The sequence below is a fragment of the Macrobrachium rosenbergii genome, chromosome 12 (genome assembly GCF_040412425.1).
Source record: "Macrobrachium rosenbergii isolate ZJJX-2024 chromosome 12, ASM4041242v1, whole genome shotgun sequence".
Taxonomy (NCBI): domain Eukaryota; kingdom Metazoa; phylum Arthropoda; class Malacostraca; order Decapoda; family Palaemonidae; genus Macrobrachium; species Macrobrachium rosenbergii.
In genome coordinates this window covers 25310797-25332004 of record NC_089752.1, presented here as the reverse complement: position 1 = coordinate 25332004, position 21208 = coordinate 25310797, and the positions used below count along the sequence as shown (strand labels likewise).

The 21208-nt window shown below is 41.0% G+C and overlaps 1 protein-coding gene across 2 annotated transcripts in view; it reads right to left on the bottom strand.

Annotated features, from left to right (window-relative positions):
- The window catches only part of LOC136844447 (mediator of DNA damage checkpoint protein 1-like), a 214415-nt gene that overhangs the window by 123670 nt on the left and 69537 nt on the right, over nt 1–21208 (bottom strand). For both annotated transcript variants that reach the window (XM_067113693.1, XM_067113694.1), the window contains exon 5: nt 873–965. In XM_067113693.1, the coding sequence (XP_066969794.1) occupies nt 873–965 (93 nt within the window). The remainder of the gene's footprint in view (nt 1–872; nt 966–21208) is intronic.

Here is a 21208-nt window from a genome sequence, read left to right as displayed (position 1 = left end):
ATTTTAAAGGTGTCTCCAATCTTGTTTCTTGCTCCAGTGTAATTCCCATCTTCCTGTTACTTCCTGGTACATTCAGTAAATTCAGTCCAAATACTGTCTTAAAATAAATAAAACAGTTGATCACCTCATTGTAATACAGTAATTTAACTATTCACTTTCTCAGGGGGTTTGCTATATGAAAAATATTCTAATATTGAAAGATGATGCTACATATTCCGAGTTTTATTAAAATGCTTTAATAAAATGAAAAACTTAAGAATCACACTTTAAAATTTACATTATTCTTCCTTGAAGGGTATTTTATTATTTGACCTCATGAGAAATCAATATATACTACTTACAGGCCTACACAATATCATAAACTTATGATTACTTGTAACACCAAGCTAGTCCAACACACAGTCAACCCCTGGTATTTGCGGGGGATGTGTATCACTAGCTCCTGCAAATAACTAAAATCTGCAAATACTTAAAACCCCTCTAAAAATGCTTATAACACACCCTATTGGACAGATCTTCATAACACAAAAACCTCTAAAAATGCTTATACAAGACTTGAATATTTTAATAGGTTTATCACAAAAGTCCATTTAGTCACAAAATTTATATGATAATTACAGTAATTTGTGACTATTTCAATTATGAAAAATACTGTCAACCCATTGAATTTGACGTGAATAATGTGTATATATGCTTAACAGGAAAATCCATAAATCACTAAGCCGGAATCAAGAACTGCGAATAGGCGGGGGTCCACTGTATAACCAACTACTGTATCATGGATAACCACAAATAACAAACAGCTTTGTTAAAATATTGTAAAACACTGCCATACACATACACAAAAGCAGTAATAAACAAAATTAACTTACCTTAGGTTTGATTATGTATTTGGCAAGAACATCACCAAACCGAATACTTTCTCCACCTTGAAGTGCGTATCGAACGTGTGGTTTCAACGCCATCTGAAAGTCATTAGTAATACATCACAATACTAATAATTGAAGAATATTTTGTCTAGAGAAATAAAAAAATTATTTATTTTTTCTAGAGAAATAAAAAAATAATTTATATGTTTAATGGGTACACCTCATTTCTTAACAATTTCCCAAACTTGGTTTGCTAATAATCATATCGGATAACAATGCCGTTTTGTTAAAAGTCAACTATTAGCTATAAAACAAAGCATCTTAGTTTACAAATCACAGTAGAAGTACTGTACCTAGGACTTATTTTTACACTAATACTATTCGCAATGAGAAACAATTTGGGTGGGATAACACTCAGCCGCTGACATTAAAACATGCAGAAAAGAATTTTAACCCTTACTGGATGGGCAAGATCATGTGAGGCATATTGATAGCTCTAGAGTTCGACCATAAATGCCCTGGTAAGAATCAATAAAACTACTGGGCATAAAAGTTTGAACAAATTTTGCAGGAATAATGTTCAAACCACTTCAGTGGGCCATTTAACTTATGGCAACTCTTACGGCAACACTAATACAGTATCCCAGTACAAGACAGAGAGATCAATGTGACTTGAGATTTTGTGGGGGGGGGGGGGGGGAAATGTAATGCACCTCCCCATCCCAGGAAATCTTTTCTGTATTTGCTCATAAATATACCCAGGGATTGCTGTTTGTTTTAGTTCTTATGTTTTAATATAGTACGTCTGCTATAATTGTAATTTTGCAAACTAAAGCAACAAGAAATATTGGAAAAAACATGTATAACTCACTAAAATATTCTACTGTACATCTATCCATCTCAGTATATCTCATAAATATTATACCATAAATATACATACTCAGAATTTGTTACAGTAATAAACAATATCTTAAAGCTTCAAGTTGTTACAAATTCACAGACACGATGAACCTTTATTGAACCTAAATACTGTTAATATGTAAACGATTAGTTTAATGTGACATGCGACATTTGCAAAATCCTCGAGAAACCCTGAAGAAGTGGTTATGTTTAATTTTTTATACAGTTTATGTTTTCATGCTTTTACGTGTAAAATTGGTATGAAAAATTATTTTTATTTTTGTACATAGATACTGTATGATACTAAAATCACAAAACAACTGTGACATATGTAATACAGTGGACACCCCCTCTCTGGTTCTCTCTCTCTCAGTTAAGCATCTCTCTTCTCTCTCTCTCTCTCTCTCAGTACTTTAACATTTGCTTTAACTTATAAGTTGTATTTTTTTTCTCTCTAAATATATTTGTCTAATGAGATGAGAGAGAGATTTTATCAAATATTAACCTGTATAAAATGATTTTGACAAAGCAAAAATCAATTTCATTGGGAGGGCCCGTGTCACCCGGTGAAATAATCCATTCCCAGCACTTATTTCTTTAACTGTCATAGATAGATAGGGGCAGAGAAAAGCCTAAATGTTAATCTGGGGTTATTTACATACTGAGCGAGCTCCAAGAAATGGAGTCACCATATGGTAAACAGATTGTCACAATCACGGGACCCTGCCTCTATAAAGATTCCCAATGTCAAAAGTCCCTCTCAGAGGTACGATACAAGCCCATGCACTACTCACTGGACTGTACAATAAACACTATTTTCACATTCCATGTTAGCATTTTACACTACCACTAGAATGATGTTTATCATGGGAGGGAGAGAATACAAAAAACAGGGGTGGGTCACAGGGTGACACGGCCCTCTCAGAAATAGATTTTCTCTTTGTCAAAATCCTTTTTCTGGATCGGGTCCAGTGTCAGCCGGTGAAATAATAATAGAGAAATAAACATCATTCTTATGCTAATAAAGACTTAAGGCAGAGACGTTGGAAACTAGGAGAATTCTACCTTGAACATTAGTAGGTCCTCTAAATTCATGTAATGAAAATAAGTTGTTATTGTGGTCACCGCCTAAAGATCATGAGCTTTAGATTGAACCTGAACAGGCTTGTATTGAAGAAAATACCGTCTGCCTAATAGTGACACGATGTACCCCCTTTTTTTTAAAAGAGGGATCTGACAAAAGTTAGGTCCTGTCTACAAAAAGATGTGTAGTGTGGAGAAAACTGGGCACAGAAACAGACCTTGTAAGAGGGGTTGTCTGAATTACGGTGTTTAGAAATAAGTGTTGAATGGATTATTTCACCCGCTGAATAAGTGGAGTCGATCCAGAAAATATGTTTATTTGTTTTGTATAATGTAGTTTTATAGATAAATGTGACGTTATTTTTGTTATTAATTTTTTCATATTGCTTTTCATGCTATAATTACAATATTCATGCATTTGTTATAGTAATGTTTGTAAAATTTTAAAAAGAATACATATCAATTCTCAGTCTTCTGTTAAGCTTTTGCAAGGGAGGTGGTCAAACTGTCAATTACCTGGACATAATGATATATTGACCGTGAAGGGTAGAAAATGTTGTCCACTCGATGGTCAAATATGTTGCCCACTTGATGATTAAATAAAATATCACTACAAAGGATACTGAAAAATCTCTCTCTCCATCACAAATCACAAATTTCCATCTTTTGATATCTAGCATAAGAATAATTTTCTCTCTCTCCACAGTTAATCTCTCTTTTTCTGTCATAAATCATGAATAATTCACTCTCGATATTTAGTAACAACAAACCCCACCACCTTCTCACTATTCTCTCTGTCTCCGTAATAATTCATGAATAATTTCAAGAGGTGAAACCCCCATCTCTCTCTCTCTCACTCTCCTTCTCTCTCTCGGTACTGTGATGAAATATGAATTACAGTATGGTATTAAGCTAACTTTTAAATGAAATTACAGTGCTTTGGGGGCATGATTTTGTCATATTTAGGGTTTAAACTCTAGAAATAAGCATTTACTGTATGTACAGTATTAGCATTTTTAGTGACCATACCAAACTTACATGAATTCTCGCCTTACATGAGGGGTTCTGGAACCTAACCTCACATAAGTTCGTGGTATTACTGTTTTCATTTTAGTTCTTATCTGTTATGATATTGTATAAGCTGTAATTGTAATTTTACAAAATAAAAAAAATTATTAGAAAAAGCATCTATAACTTGGTAAAATTAGCATATTTTTACCAGTATCTTGGAAAAGAGGCCCCACACAGAGTTGGAAATATTCACTTTCAACTTCCCATGGAAGGTTTAGAAAATTTTTCAAAATTGTTTTTCTTTTACCATGCGCATTTGCATATCTTCACTCTTTCATTGATGTGTTTTTTTTTCTTTTAACTGGCCAGCATTAAAGTATGTCCAGTCTAGGTGTTTTAAATATATTTTATCCAAGCCTGTAAGGTTAAGAGATCAATGAAGCTCCTAGGAAAATGAGGAGTAAAGAATCCATAGCTCCAAATGGAACAAGGATTCAAGGGCTGGACTCGAACCGTTAGAAGACATGATGATTATAAGTGAAAAATAAAAGTGACAGGCTGGAAACTTTACATTTTGCAATAAGCCAAGTTGCAACATTAATGACTAGAAAAAAGTTCATCCAGGCATAAATAACCTGCTATATCTAATGAACCAAACTAGTTTGAGAAAAACAAATTTCTGCATAACTCCCCGAAGAGTAAGAGAGTTCTGGTGCCTTGAAGCACCAACTAAAAATAGAGACTTGGCTGTGATCGGTGACCTGACTGAGGTCATAGCAGAAAGGGTATCTGTTACCATACATGGTGATTTATGGGAAGGAACACCCAAGTAGTGTCTCTCTTGAAAGCTTAGATAGTGAAGCAGCTCATTTTCCAAACTGATCCATGAAGAAAGTCTTCCACCTTGCCAGAAGAGGACTGTGAATAATCTTGATAATTTGAACCATAAGTAGATGCAACCCAGAAGTCTCATTGAATTGGCCATTGATCATATGAAAACCTCTTGAGGGGAAAACCATGACAAAACTGCCATTAAGAAGATGACTGAAGGATGGCTTGTACCAAAGATTTGAGGGTAAAAATAAAAAATTTTTAATCAATTTGTATTCTCCCTAACATACAAACCTGAGGGCTTTACATTGGGAAAATTCTCCTGCGCAGCTGGAATAACTGGTTATGAAAAAATTCTGTGTAATATGATCAAGGTACGGCGGAGTAATACAAAGCATCATCCGATGGGGCCAACGAGTGGGAGGAGTTTCATCTTGCTTGTCCCCAAGAATCTCGTGATGCAGCCAGTGATCTTCCAGCCAAGGAAAACTGAATGAGGGGTAGCTGACGTGGGCCATTAATATAAAGGCCTCAGGTTTGTATGTTAGGAAAAATACAAATTGATTAAAAGTTTGTGATTTGTTCCCTTACAAATACAAACCTTTGTCCTTTACGTTGGGATACTTACTTATTGGTGGGAGGAAAAGTAAGTAATGACTGATTGTAGATCCGGCTCACCTGGGCTCACTTCCTGACCGTTGTTTGAGTATAGGAAGGAGTTGAAAGCCTCTGACCAAGAGGAGAAAATGATTTCCTAGTGGCCAGACATCTGGGCTTTTGCCACAATGGCAATAAAATTCCACAATGTGCCAAGAAGAACAGGAAGATTTGTATCTGCTGTAAAATGATATTTTCATAATAAAATAAATTTTTCAACATACTTACCTGGTAGTTATATATATAGCTTAAGTCCCTGACGTCACGGCAGAATTTAAAAAAACTCGCGGCAATCGCCGATCGGTAGTCTGGTGAACCACCTGTGCGCCCTCTACCCAGGTACCTGGAACCATTCCAACTATTCCTCAGATCTTCCATGCCTCTAGTCTCTAGAGGGGAGGAGGGTGGGAATTTAATTATATATAACTACCAGGTATGTATGTTCAAAAAATTTATTTTATTATGAAAAATATAATTTTTAAACATCTAACTTACCTGGTAGTTATATATAGCTGATTGACACCTTTGGTGGAGGGTCAGAGACAGCTAACATCGTTGGAATTATAATATACTAAAACTTTTGCAAAACAACTCTAAGGTTCCTACCTGTTAAGGAAGCTGACTTCAATGTTTTCTGCCTCATTATGTCTGCATTCCTTAAGAGATCCAGCGATCCACCCAGGGGGCTGAAATCTCTAGGGCTGTCAACCAGTGTATAACTCTATGTGACTAGGCCTCAATACCCTTGTTCCGGGCGCTACCAAGGAACAAAACGACCACCTCACTAAAACCCAAATAAACACACAATATCTAAAAGCTCTCATCCCAATGATTGCGGAAGATCATCGTCCAGCCTTCGCAAAACAACCATAAAAATTCTCAATTCCAAAGGTAAGAAAAAAAGGGTATTGGTTTATGGATTATAGGGGTATTCCCTCTCCCACTACTGAATTAGATGCTATAAACGGACCCAGCGTATAGCAGTCTTAGTATAATGTTTGGACTTGTTTTAGATAGTGAGAGGCAAAAGGGATTTGACAAAGGAAAAATCTATTTCTGCTTTCGACCTGTCAGCCGTGAAATAACCTTTCAGCACTTATTTTCAAGTAAAGCTATTGTTAAATATACCAGAGAAAAGCTAAAGCTTGCTGGACATTACTCACGATGCCGAGCTCATGGTATGGAGTCGTGTATGAGAAAGGGTGAGATTGTCACAATCACAGGCCTCGCCTGTAAATCTTCCCAATGTCAAAAGTCCCACCGAAGTGAGGTGCCGTTAATACCCGCGCACCACTCGCGGGACTGTAAACAAAGGCCACCCACATTCCACTTTTAGCACGCGTCAGCGTTGTTGTGGATTCTCCTGGAAGCGCTTTTTGTTGGTTTTTCAAGCACGGCATCTTCATTTGGATTCATCACCTGCTGAGTACCATCTCTATGTTTTATTTGGGTGGTTGAGAGTTTTATTTCCCCCTAGTTATATAATTAGGGATTTATTATCTGTCTCATTCACCGCCCGACGCCATGTGACCTTATGTCGCTCGACCAGGTCGGTTTTTTCCCGTCCCCCTTTCCTTATACCCTTTTGTTTATTATTATATATATATTCAATTGGGTTTTATATATATTTTATTACCCTTCTCTGGGGAGTCCCTTTTTATTGTCGTTAGGCTTAGTTTCCCTGGCCTATCCGCCATTATTCCTTGTTATACACGTTATAATTTGACATTGCTTCCTCCAGGGTTGGGATGTTTTGTTTGAGATGGCACGTTTATGCTTAACCTGTTAAGCGTCCCCCGATGAGCTCGCCTAACGCATCGCCACGCTTTTTCTTGCAATTAGCGGTCATATCACTGATGATAGTTTTTCAAAGTTAATATTGATTTTTATGCTATAATTCGTACTGTAGTTAAGAGTAGGAATTTTATTAAATGATAGGATAAAAACTATTACTACTACTATTATTTTATTTCATAAGACTACAAAATACTGAATGAAAAGTGTTGTACATACATGCACCATTATTCTTTCGTATGCCAATCTCTAAAGCAGGGGCTGCACACAATCCATCTATGTACTCGTGATTGTGGAGACAAATGTTCTACATTCTCATCTAGAAACTGATTTGCAAATCTGTTTGTTTCTTTCACGAGGTAATCAATGATTTCATCATCAAATTATTTCTCAAAAATTCTAATGGATTCTCTTTATCCTCAACTGAAAATTTCACGCCGGGATCAGCAACAAAAGTAAAGGGATCTCTCTCTCTCTCTCTCTCTCTTGGAGTCCAGTCACTCGGCAATGAGAAGTCATCTTCACTTCCGCTATCGGAAGAAAAGTTTGTTTCTTCAATATCCTCATCATGGAGGATTCAGAACTAGAGCTCTCATCATCAAATATGTCTTCAGTATCAGACACCTCGTCTAGGATTTGATTTATCTCACCTGAAGACATACGCCTCCTCTTTGTGACATTCATTGAGAACGACGTACAAAACCGTGTTGTCTCTGAAAACGCCGAAGCGTGCTGAAAAAATAGTCATCTAGGCAAAAATCGACCAACTGAAAAGAGTTGCCAGGAGGAAATAAGTCATCAATTACAGCTTACGTGTTCTGGAGAGTGTTACCAAATGATGTTCCAACATTTTCCATACAAGTAAAACGATTATTACGGGCTGACAGCTTGAAAAGCAGAGTTAAAGTCTTAACGTAATATCCCGTTGAAGGCGCCAATGGCAGATCGCAGTAAATGTATTATTACGTGGTGACGCTTAACAGGTTAAGGGTATCGGCGGGTCGAGATTAATTTTGAGTGACGGTGTTCAAACTACAGGTTTTACCTCTAGTTTGTCCGAATATGCATACAAAATTTCAGGTGAATTGGATAAAAACTTTTTTTAACGAATATTTTTCTTTTAAACATAACTTTTTTTTGTTTTTAAGTACATCTCCTTCTTTATTTATCATTCAATTTAAAAACAAAAGTAATAGCAGAAAGTTTAGTTCCTATCAAATAAAACGGCAAACTCAAAAATCTAATATGTGATGTATGCTATTTTTAAAAAAATATTTTAAAAAATACAATAAAAAATACATAAAATTATATATTAAATGTTAGTAAAAAAATTTTTTTGACAGAAAAAAGAAAAATAAATTTGCCGATGTGTTCTCTCACTATCTTTGTTCAAATTGCTTTTTAGATTTTTAAAATCCATTCATAAATAAGGGAGTTTTTAGAATTTGAATGTAGAAAAAGTATGTTTTGAGAAAAACGCAGTTAAAGTTTTGCTAACCATTTATTTTGCTTTTAGAAGCATATAAAGTTTCTTAGAAAAGCCTACATGACACCTGCTCCCCTCTTTTTTATAAGAGATATTATTCCCTCTAAAAAAAAAACATTTATCACTTAAAGAAAATAGTTTATATTATTTTTGGGGGGTTATCATAGAACGCCACTCTACTCTTGTTCTGCCAGGTTTTTAGGAGGCTAATGAGCTCCTCCTTCATATCCTTCTTTTGATGTTCTTTGCTTCTTTTGCTTTCTTGAATGCATAGCAGACATTCGTTTCCTGCTCTTCTCTTTCATTTTGAAGGCCTTTCAGGCTTTCTCCTGTCATTTTCTCATAACAGGCAGCAATGAACTTGCTGCATAGCCAATATTATGCTCCGTTGCAGCAACATGAAAGCAAAGGTCGTATCCTTCCCATGAAGTCTGACCTTTGGACACTTTGCCCATATTTTACTGTTGAACGATTCATTTAGGTTTTGAGTACGACCTTTCGCACATCTTTGCAGTAAATCATCAGAGGAAAGCTCTTCAAATATTTGGCGAACTGGGATCTTTTGCTCCTCTGTAAGTTGGAGTTTTACTGTCATCTTCTTGTGACTCCTGGGAGATACATTCATTGCCAAATCACGATTGTAAAAACACCCGCTATTTTTGCCAACAGGACACTGAGAATGATCATGATTTTTATCATCACTAGTCAGATGTAAAAAGATTGCCATTATATTTTTTTTCATAGTAACTAAAGGGTCAGTGGGATCTTTAGCTCCATTTCTTACTGCAATGCCAAAATATTTTCCAATTTTTATCACCGTGCTATCACTCCAATTTATTGAGTCCTCCAAACTCACTCCTAAACATAACTTTGTTTGTTGTTGTTACATATTCGAAACATATTTCTTTCTCAAGGCCATAAGACTCAAAGACAATCCTCTTCTGAACATGGTTTATGCATTCTTCCTTGAGCACTGGGTATGGAGTGCCATAAGGACCAGTGCCCTCATTCAAACTGCATACTCCTTTATATGCTGTCGAATCCCCCATCACCAACAAATACTTTATATATGAATTTCCTGTCTAGTGATCTTTGCCACAATGCGATAGCACCAGCAGCTTCCATATTTCCAGAAGCTTGGTCAAATTTTTTTGCATTCTCCAGACTGTATATGTTTTCATAAGCTGCATCATATTGTTCTTTGTTACTTCATTTGTTTTCAGTTTATTATTCAAAGTACTGCAGGAATTACATATCTTACTGAAAACTTCGCCATCAAGAACAAAGCCAGTGTAAGCCTCCGGTAACAACTCCCTATGCCAATAGGGATTGATGTCCCCCTTTTCATCCAGGTGCCATCATATATTACCTCGATAGGTAAATTACCATGTTCATCTGGTTTGACCCCAGTGCTTTCATAATAATAAAATATTGCTCTATCAACTTCTTTTCATGGATTCCCTTGAAGGTCTGGTCAGCAATCCGTTCAATATACTCTTTATAACGTTAAATGCGTGCTGTTTGCTAAAGGTTTGGCACCTAAGGCAATTCAGTGTTATTCAAGGCTGCCAAGCCTCCCCATTTATCATGTTTTGATATATAAATGAAGCTGTTGTTTCACCGATATGTTCTGTTTTCACACTTTCACTAGCTTGCACTTTTGGTATATTGAAAAACAGACGGTATCTCACTGACACTTTAGTTTCAAGTCAACATCAAAACTGTTTTTATCAATTTCGAGTGTTATATTGCAGTCACACTGCCCGGAATACGTCGAACTGAAAGCGTCTTTTAGAACTCTCAAGGGTAATGAAACTGTTTCTCCATCATTGCTTACCCTTAGAAGATCTTCTTTTTCAGTTATATAGCTTCTCAATAAAAACTTCTTAGGTTGGCTCTGATGAAACAGCGACATCACCTGCTACGTCAGGGACAGCAATTACATCTTGAAAATGCTCATTATCTTCCTCCTCCCCTCCTCATCATCAGATAACTTCAAAACAAAGTCCGTTGCCATCATCATCATCATCTTGATATATTTGTTCAAGGGAATAGTAGATTTTACTGGGAGCTTCGTGAATAGGAAGTACTTGGCATCTCCTCAGCACACGTGGTTGGTGGCGACATGAGAAGCCACAACATTAGCTGTGTTTATACTTTTAGCTTCCAGATAAGTTTTGATATTATAGAGCTTGCTTCCTTCGCACTAAACTTCTTTTTTGGCATGTTGGTAATATATATAATAAAGAACTGATGTCCAAAAGTCCGAGGGGAAGTGTTGCAATCGACTGAAAGTAACAAACATACGGTTACATAAAAAAAAATATAAGAATTCTCTCTCGGGACAACTGGCTGGCGTTATTCAGGCATGGGAAGAGTTGCCATCTCTATCAGGAAAAACATATTATGCGGCATAATGCAAAGAATCGCAATAAAAAAATACAAATACTTGAAGAATGAGTGCAAAATGAAACAGTAAAACCACCCTAGCCAGACCTTTTAATTCTCTACTTAGGTGTGGCCTTTAAATTGGCCTTTAAACCATTTAAAGGCTTCAGTGTCGATATTATCTTACAGCGTGGCAATGGCCAGGACCCAGATCTGTGGAAATATGACGATAACTCATTTTCATTTAATTTGAGCCAATATCACCAAAATTACAGGCCGCCGATACCCTTAAATTGCTTATTTTATGCCAAGCGCACGGATGTCTTTGATATTTACAGATATTATCTGAGAAATTTTTGTCTGGAAGGTCGGCCATTTTTTCCTCCGCGCTCATATCGCGTGAGGCTTGGTCTCCTTTCTACATGCGCTTTATGATTATTTAGATCATTTCATTTTGCCTAGGCTAAGTTACTGTAAGTTGGTGGAGTAGTTACTTCTCCTGGGTTTCCTTCCCCAGTCCCCAGCTGGGTAAGGTTAGCCTAGGCTATGGCTTGGCGGTCCTCTACTGGCCAGAGAGAGCTCTGTGTAGGGGGGATTCATGGTGGCTTCCCTTTATGTGGCGTTGGTTGGTGAGTGGGGCTGGACGCTTTTCCCTCTCCCTATTTCGGCCTTTCCGTTTAGTCTTTACAGTACTAATAGTTAAGCTGGAATAACGAGGGTTCCTCGTGTTGCCTCCCTCCTTCCGAGCCACATCTTGGGTTATTCTCCACTTCATGTTTTACCCCTCCTAACACATTCTCTCTTCTATCCTTTCCCCCCTCCTCCCTCTCCCACCCTTGGTTAGCTTTCATTATATGTTATCTTACCAAGGCCGAGATTTAGCCTTTCCTTCGCCATAGCCTATACCCTCCTCTGCATTGATTGGCTGTTCTCTCGTCACCTGACCTTATCCGGTCATTCCTTCGAGACTACAGTAGGGGACCAGGGTGCTCCCACCCTGTTTCCCATCCCTTTCTTTGCTTTGTCTTTGAGTGTTCCATCTCTTCCACTCTTTCAATATCGTTTTATGCAGTGTTCATCCGATCTTAGAGAGGAGTAGATTCTCATGGCGCCCGGGTGTGCCTACCCACTCCTGGTCGCTACCAGAGTCCCACACTCATAGCCTATACATCCCCCTCCCTTCTTGTGTCAGTACTCGTCTTTTCCCATCGAGACACCTCGGGTGGGGAGACAGTGTTCTAGTTGCCAGTTGGAGTATCCCACCTGACTGTCTTCTGCCGTTCACACAGTCGACACTTATATTGTCCTCTTATATTCACCCTTTTCCAGTATCTTCTCTCCACCAGCTATTTACCTTGGTGTTTTTGTTTTGCTTGGTGGCCGGATGTTCTTGTTTCCCCTACTCCGTGGGGACGGTGTTTTGGTCGGACGGTGTTCACTACCACTCCTCCTCCGTCACCGTTCTAAGTACAAGACTCTCTCCAGCCCCAAGTGGGAAAAGTATACCCTATAGTAATCTCTTTCCCTAGTCGCAGATGTTTTTGTTCACTTCACATACATACTTATTATTATCTACCCTTGGCGCGGATTAACTCGGCGGCGCTTGGGAGTTTTTACATATCCGATAGGCCTTTATCTCCCGGTTTACTCGGCGGGTCCTATCCGGATATATTTTTATATATATAGTGTGGGTATGTGGGTGTTCATTTATCAATATTTAATGTTATTTAATGATATGTTAACTATCCTTTTGGGACCTTCCCCGTCGTTCCGGATTAACTCCGGCGGTCCCTCTAGGTAGTTAATCATGTTGTTCCAGTAGCCCCCGGTTAATTCCGGCGGGGCCTACTTGGATTACTACTATTCTAAGACACTACTCCGGTGGTCTTATTAGCATACTCATTTATCGTTCAACTTACAGATGGTGCGTTGTCAGGAGCAGGGGTGCACCGCTGTGCTGAACCAGGCCAGCGGGCATGAAGTCTGCAGGTCCCACCGGCTGTGCTGTCCACGTGGGGACCTGACTGTTTGGCACCGGACGGTTGTGAAGTGTGCTACACTTTACGAGCAGGTTCTGGGCAGTCGAAGAAAATCTTCCCTCCGGATTAACGTTTATCCTCAATTTTTGTCTTTGATGGATAATTGTAACATATTCTCCTTTTAGAGGCCCAATCACCTATCTTCCTTTCCCCTTTTCAGATTGACCGCAGCTCGGGACTCCGCTTTATCGACCCTCAAGTCCTGGGTGGCGGCTCGGGAGAACGATGGGCAGGGAAACCCTACATCCTCTGCAAGGACGTTTGCAGCGTTCTCTTCCCGCGCCTGGATCTCGCTTCCGTTGCGGATGAAATAGCCGCCCCTTAATTCGCCGGGATCCGGAGATGGCGCAGCCCTCCCAAGAAGAAGTCGCTGCTTGCGGTATCGAGCGGAGGTTGCAGGACCCTCAACCTCAACCTGGAGCCTATGAGCGTAGGACTTGGAACAGCCAGGTAAGGGGGTAAGTGGGGCAGGTGATCTATTATTTAGTTCTCCTCTTCTACTGCTTCTTCCTTCAGGGAGGATTTGTGAAATCCTCTTGCCTTATGGACGGTGCAAGGTCTACCGTCCCTAAGGTTAAATCTGTTAAGAAAAAGACCTTGAAATCCCAGAAGGTCCGCTCCGAGTTCCTCGAGAGATGTCACGGACCCCAGCCCCGTGTCGTCACGAGCAGGCCTCTACTTCTAGGGAAGGGAGCACTTGGTCAAAGCATAGTAAGGAGACTCCCACCCCCCTCCTTCCTTTGACGCGGGCGTTTGCTGAAACTTCTTAGCAAACAGTTTGACAAGAGAGTTGTGACAAGCTGTCGCAATTCTCAATCAGCTGTCTTCTTCAAACGCTTCTACTCTCCTTATCAGAGGAGGTGAAGTCACAGAGGACTTTGATCTCCGGGTTCATGAGTGGCAGATGACCAACAAACCCTTCTCCGCTCCCAGATACCTCCAACCTGCCCCCTTTTCGATAAAGGGAACCCTGGCGCCCTGACCCTCTTTGCTCCCCAACATGAGGGTACTCTCACTATTGAGGCTTAGGCACTGCAGGTGGAAGAACTGGGTTCTTCCTCAACCTGAAATCCCCTATGCAGGATATGCCAGGCTTACAGAGGAGGCTCGGATCCGGTCCGATAAGGTCCCAAAGGAGACAGTCATCTTCCCGAGGACCAGGCCCAATCAGCCTACTCTACGGACCTTTGTCGGAGTGGCAGGCGGAGAATACAAAGCTACTCCCCGGCAAAAGGTGCATTTACCATGTTCTCTCTGGGAAGCCCTCCCCACTCCATGCACCTCTAAAGTCGCCTCCTCACCAACCAAGCTTGCGTGGAGAGGCAAACCAGTTCTCATCTCCGGGGAGATAGATCCCACATCACTGGTCTTACCCGAGATTCCTTGTATTGAGCGGCAACCCCGGATACCTTTACGGTTACCCGGCTGACCTTTGACTGCGCCTCTAACCTCTTTAGCGAGCAACTCCCAGAATCCCAGAGTCGCTCCTGAAGGCGAAGCAGACGCTAAGGACAGACTTAGTAGGTCCTTAAACTCATTGACTTTGGCAGAGCTGACGTCAGTGGTATACTGTGAGATCCTCTTTCCAGGTGTTGTGAAATCTCTCCTGGGAAGTTTCCAACAGGACCTCTATGATTTTGTAAAGGCCCGATTGAACTGCGGAAGCACATCTTTTCGGCAGGCTTCTATCCGTCATGAGCCTAACAGGCTCATAAAAAGCTCCATCTGGGGAGCTAACCTATTCCTCTCAGGAAGGGTTGATGCAGTCCTATCCAGAGGCAACTAGGCCAACCAGAGTCTCCGCTCCCGTTGGGTTTGTCCTCCAAGAGGAAACAATCTGAGCCCGCCGGAACTCACCTAAACAAGGGAAAAAGTTCAAGAAATTTAAGCGGCTCCCGACTCAGACAGTACTGCAGGCCGCCCAGGTCCCCGCCCTGGACATCCCTCAACCTCCCAACCTCAGCCTCCCAGCCTCAGTATGTGCTGGTTCACCAGCCCATCAACCTCTCGCTGCCCCTTCTTACGTTTCCTCCCTGCTTATAATGCCTCTTACGAAAGCCAGGGCATTGGTCAATCCAAAATGCAAAAGGAACGAGAGCTAGGGGGTACTTCAGAGGTAGAGGTTTCATCCAGCTCCTCCTCCAAAGGAAGGGGAGGCAGGGGATCTAGAGGAGGCAGGCCCTCTCCCGCACAGTGAGATATCTCAGGTAGGGCGGGAGGTTGTATCATTTTCGGACCAGTGGAGCTTCAGTCCCTGGGCCCAGAGCATAGTCTCCAAAGTTATTGGGGTGGGGTTGGATCAAAGTCCTCCCAGTCAGGTTCCATCAATCACCCTCCAAGGCTCTGAAGGACTTTGTGAAAGATCTGTTAATAAAGAGGGCAATAAAGAAAGCGAGACATCTGAAATTTCAGGGCAGACTATTCAGGCGTCCCAAAAGAAAGGTTCCAGTCAGAAGAGTAATTCCAGACTTGTCCATCTAAATTCCTACATTCAATCACGACAAGTTCAGTGCTTACAATAACTTGCAGGTTCGGACCTTACTTCCCGAGGAGCCGTAACCACCTCTATAGATCTTTCAGGCGCCTATTATCACGTCGATTGCGAGAAGGTTCTCTCCTTATCTGGGGTTCAGACTAGGAAATCAAGCATACTCATTCAGAGTCATGCCATTCGGTCTCAATATAGCTCCCAGAATCTTCACCAAACTGGCGGACACGGTAGTTCAACAACTCAGTCCAGGGATCATGCTGGCGCATACTTGGGCGATTGGATAATTTGGGGTCCCGCGAATGCCGGGAGAGCGACAGCCATAGTAATCGGCTTTCTGGAATCATTGGGCTTTCAGATAAACGGGGAGAAATCCCGCTAGTTCTGGAGAGTCGCTTTCAGTGGCTAGGAATCCAGTGGGACCTGGGTACACACAGACTATCCCTTCACGCGGCCCAGCGGAGAGAAATCGAAAGCAACCAGGCAATTTCTCAGGGCTTCCGTCTGCCCAAGAAAGAATCTTAGGTTCTTCAGTTTCTGTGACGGATCTTCTTTTGAAATCCAAACTGAAGAACATAAACAGGGTTTGGCGGAGTCAAGCCAATGTCAAATTCAGAGACAAAGTATCTCTGATTCCACCGATTCTGAAGAAGAGACTCGGCCTTGGGCGTCCGTCAAGAGCTTGTCAAAGTCAGTGCCCCCTTCAGTTCCCTCCTCCATCCCTAGTGATTCACACCAGGCTAACCTAAAGCGGGTGGGAGGATATTCCCAACACAAGAAGGTGCAAGGGACTTGGTCTACCATGTTCCGCCAGTTTCATATCAATGTTCTAGAGGCCATGGCAGTCTTTCTAACCCTGAAGAAACTGCCTCGAACAATCGGATTCATATAAGATTGGTTCTGGACAGCGCAGTAGTAGTGCACTGTCTGAACAGAGGAGGTTCCAAGTCGAGTCGGATCAATCAAGTTATGATAGCAATATTTTCTCAGCAAACAAACACCAGTGGCACCTGTCTGCTACCCACCTTGCAGGGGTTGAATGTCATTGCAGATTCCTGTCAGGACAACTCCGCTGGAGTCGGAATGGTCCCTGGACAAAACCTCCTTCAGAGTGGATTTGCAACCAAGTTCAGGTCTCCAAGTAGATCTCTTTGCAACAGAGTGCAACCACAAACTACCTTGCTATGTGGCCCCAATCTGGACCCTCTAGCCACTCCACAGATGCACGATGTCCATAGATTGGAACAAATGGCAAAAGAATCTACCTCTTTCCCCCAGTAAAACCTGTTATTGAAAGTCCTTCACAAACTCAGGACATTCAATGCCGTGGCCTTAGTAGCTCCCAATTGGGCAAGAGCAACTGGTTTCCACTTCTTCTAGAACTGAAACTCAAGTGTTTGAAAATTCCCAACCTGAAACTGACGCAAATAGTACAAACTCAGACTGTGTCAGCTTCCTCAGAATTCAGAATGCCCTAGCTTTGTGGATTTCATGAAGTTTGCTGCTCAAAGGGATGCTAATATCGATCCTATTAACACTTTGTTCCTAGAGAGTCAGATAAAGGGAATCCACTCTTAGGTGTACGACTCAGCAGCTAAGAAATTGGCACTCTTTCTAAAAGAATCTGAAGCTACAATGACCACTAATTTAGCCATTTCTTTTTTAGGTCATTGTTTGAAAAAGGTCTGGCCCCTAGTACTATTACTACAGCAAAATCAGCCTTAAAAAGATATTTTTGCACGGGTTTAAGATTAACTTAACGGACTCGCCGCGCCGTCTATCCCTAAAGCCTGTGCTGCGTCTTGAGACCAGTAACCCGTCCACATAGTCGGTTTTCTGGTTCTTAATGATGTTTTAAGTTAGCCTCAGAAATAGATAATCATAACTGTTCTTTCACTAACTTATTAAGGAAGACCTTATTTTAATTAGTTTGGCTTCAGGTGCCAGGATTTCTGAACTGGCTGCCTTGTCTAGAGAACCCAATCATCTGGATTTCCTTCCATCAGGTGAAGTGTTACTAGCTCCTCACCCCTAAGTTCCTAGCTAAAAATGAAGATCCTCAGGATAGGTGGTCCTCATGGAAGATCATCCCCTCCCACAAGACCTGTCTTTATGCCCAGTCTTTCCCTAAGGGTTTCTTTACAGAACCTCACACATATCTTCAAGGGCCTTTTTTATAAGGGAAGGGGGAGGAACCATTTCTTTTGAAAGCCATTAGACAACAGATCCTATATTTCATTAAACATGCAAACCAGATTCAGTCCAAAATTGCATGACATCAGGGCAGTGGCCACCTCCACTAACTATTTTCATTATATGAATTTTGAGGATCTGTCAAAGTACACAGGGTGAAATCTCCCTGTAGTCTTTAAGCGCCACTACCTGAAATCACTAGAAGCTCTAAAATTTTCTACAGTGGCAGCAGGGAAACATTAGTTCCCCCACCAGTATGATTCTTTCTGTACTCAGTCACTCTCCTCCCTCCTACCTGCCTCATTTATTCTCCTTTGGTCATCTCCAGGTCAGGCATGCTTCACACCTTCTCCTGACCATGTCATGAATTTATCCTGTTTATTGTTTACCTCATTTACATATATTGTTTTGTATTGTTTTTGGAACACAGTTTTCCATGTATTAGTTTTAAGTATGTGTTTAGTACTTAAGTCTGTAATTTTAAGTACCTTCTCCATTCAGGATCTTGTATTCATGTATAATTATGTTATTTATAAAACTAAGTATATTCTTTGTCATGTTATGTCTTAATGCCATTCTTACTACTAAGTTATTAAAATCTTGCAGATGTGGTGCTTTTATTACTTTCCTCTACAATCTCCTTTTGTTTTCAGAATGTATTTTGATTTCTCTGTTATTATTTCACCGGCTGACACAGGTCGAGAAACCCAGAAAAAGATTTTGACAAAGGAAAAATCTATTTCTGGGAGAGACCTAATGTCACCCGGTTTCCCTTATTTCCTCTTTTTCCCCTGGTCAAATACCATTCGGTGTGGGGTGCTAATGTGGAATGTGGGTAGCGCTGGGGTCGTCGAGAGCAGTCCGCAAGTGGTGCGGGTATAACGGCTCCTCACGTTCGGTGGGACTTGACATTGGGAAGATTTACAGGGCGGAGGCCTGTGATTGTGCTACAATCTCACCCTTTCTCATACACGACTCCATACCATGGGCTCGCTTTTGAGAGTAGTAACTCGGCTTCCTATTAGCTTTTCTCTGGTATATTTAGTAATAGCTTTACCTTGAAATAAGTGCTGAAAGGTTATTTCACCCGGGTGACAGGTCTCTCCCAGAAATAGATTTTTCCTTTGTCAAAATCCTTTTTCTGGAGAGGGGACTGTGTCACCTGAAAAGTCCATTCAGCACTTACTTCTAGGTAATTAATGTCCGTACCAGAGAAAACTAAATGAAATGCTGAGTTACTACCCCAGAGCACTCCATTAGATGTGGGTGTATGGAAAGGGTGAACTATAAAACACGGAACCTTATCCTATAGAGATCCCAAAAAAATCCCACAGAGAGGTGCGTTACAAACCCATGCAACTCACAGGTACCAAAATCACCGCTAGCCGCATTCCATGAAAGCATCACCCCCACCAGAATGATGTTTACTATGGGGAGTCCGACACATGACAGAGGTGGGTCACCGGGTGACACGGTCCCTCTCCAGAAATAGATTTTCCTTTGTCAAAATCCCTTTTCTGGATTGGGCTGTCACCGGTGAAAATGAACAGAGAAATAAATATCATTCTTAAACTGCAAGAGATAACCGGGGGAACAGAAGACCAAGGTCCACCAAAAAATTTTAATTGCTAGCAATAATAACAATAATGTACAAATGAAACTGATGGGAGCTTAAAATTAACATGACAATATAAAAAAATATACTTAAACAAAATAACTATACAAAATTGATTGCATAAATGTGTCAATTAGACAAATTACAGATAACACGGTCCAGGTAAAGTCAAAATTTTGAAATGACCAGGATAACTGAGGCAGTGGAAAAAATTGACCAGGAATTATGGGATTGCCAGGAGGGACAACCCCTCCTCCCGACTACTGGAGAATTAAGAGCCTAAGGATTTCAAATAAAGACGGAAAACCAGGGTGGTCCAACCAGTGTATTCATAAGATCCAGTCTGAAGTAGTTTAGGTGGCCACAGCTCTAATATCATGAACCTTGGGACTGAGTCAGATTGTACCTTGATAAAGTAAAGGATTTGTTGTCTAATAGCAGACATAGAGAATTATACTTTGCAGGACCTGTTCTGTTTAAAATGCTACAGAGGTTGCTACTGCCCCTGACCTCGTCGTCTTTAACTTTCAGAATCTTGTGGTCCATCTTACACTCCATATGTGCTTCTTTTATCAACTGTCTGATAAAATGAGACAGAGCATTCTTTCTCGACATCTGCACAGAGGGGTTTTTTGAACCAAAGCTCCTTTCTGAATTTACCTCTTAAGTCCTTTGTCCTATCCAGGTAGTGCCTAGAGCTCTTACCGGGCATAGGACTCTCTCTTTCTCCTCCCCTGTGATGTCCGTCGTTAGTTCGGAATCTCAACACTCTGGGCCAGGTTGAGATGGGAGTTCATTTTTGCAAGAAATCCAAGTTGCAAGAACAAAGATTGCCTTGCCTTGTCAAACCACATATTCTTGCTGAAGAGGGCATATCTCACTAACTCTTTTTTTTTGCTGTGGCCAAACTGACCAAGAAAAGAGTTTTCATGGTGAGGTCTTTAAAGATGCTCTTATGGGTTCGAACCTAATTCCATGAGGAACCTCAGGACCATGTCTAAGTTCCATGCTGGTGAGTTCTGAACTTTCTCTTTAACGGTTTGAAGGATCTGAGTAGGTCCTGGAGATCCTTATTGTTTGACAGGTCCAAGTTCTATGCCTAAAAACTGCTTCCAGCATGCTCCTATATCCCTTGGTGAGGTAGAAAAATTAAGCTTCCTCTTAAGGTGTAGCAGGAAGTCCGCTATTTGGGTTACAGAGGTACTGGAAGAGGACACATGATTTGATCTTGCACCAACCTCTAAATACCTCCCACTTGGATTGGTATATCCCTAAGGTGGATGACCTCCTTGCTCTTGGATCGCGCCAGCTGCCTCCTTGAAAAACCTCTAGCTCTTGTGAGTCTTTCAATAGTCTGAAGGCAGTTATTTGCTTGGAGGTTTTGGTGATATCTTTCCAAATGGGGTTGTTTGAGTAGATCTACTCTCTGGGGTAGCCTTCGGGATGTCCACCATCCATTCCAGTACCTCTGTGAACCAATCTCTTGTTGGCCAAGTAAAGGACCACTAAGGGTCATTCTGGTTCCCCTGTGACACAAATTCTGGAACACCCTGTGAATTATTTGAAAGGGGAAAGGCATACAGCGTCAAATTGGACCAGTCCATCAGGCATCTATGTAGCCTCGCCCGGATCTGGGTGGGAGAGCAGTAAGTTTCCAGCCTCTTCGTTTGTGCTGAAAGGATCTATGCACCGGACGTGGGCAAAGTCGCCACATGCTTTGCAGATGTCCTGATGTAGCATCCATTCTGTTGAGAGGACTTGATTTTTCTGCTCAGAATGTCTGCCCTCACATTTTTCTCCCTTGGATAAAGCGGTTACTAGTTTGACATTCTTCTCCTTTGCCCAGAGAAGAAA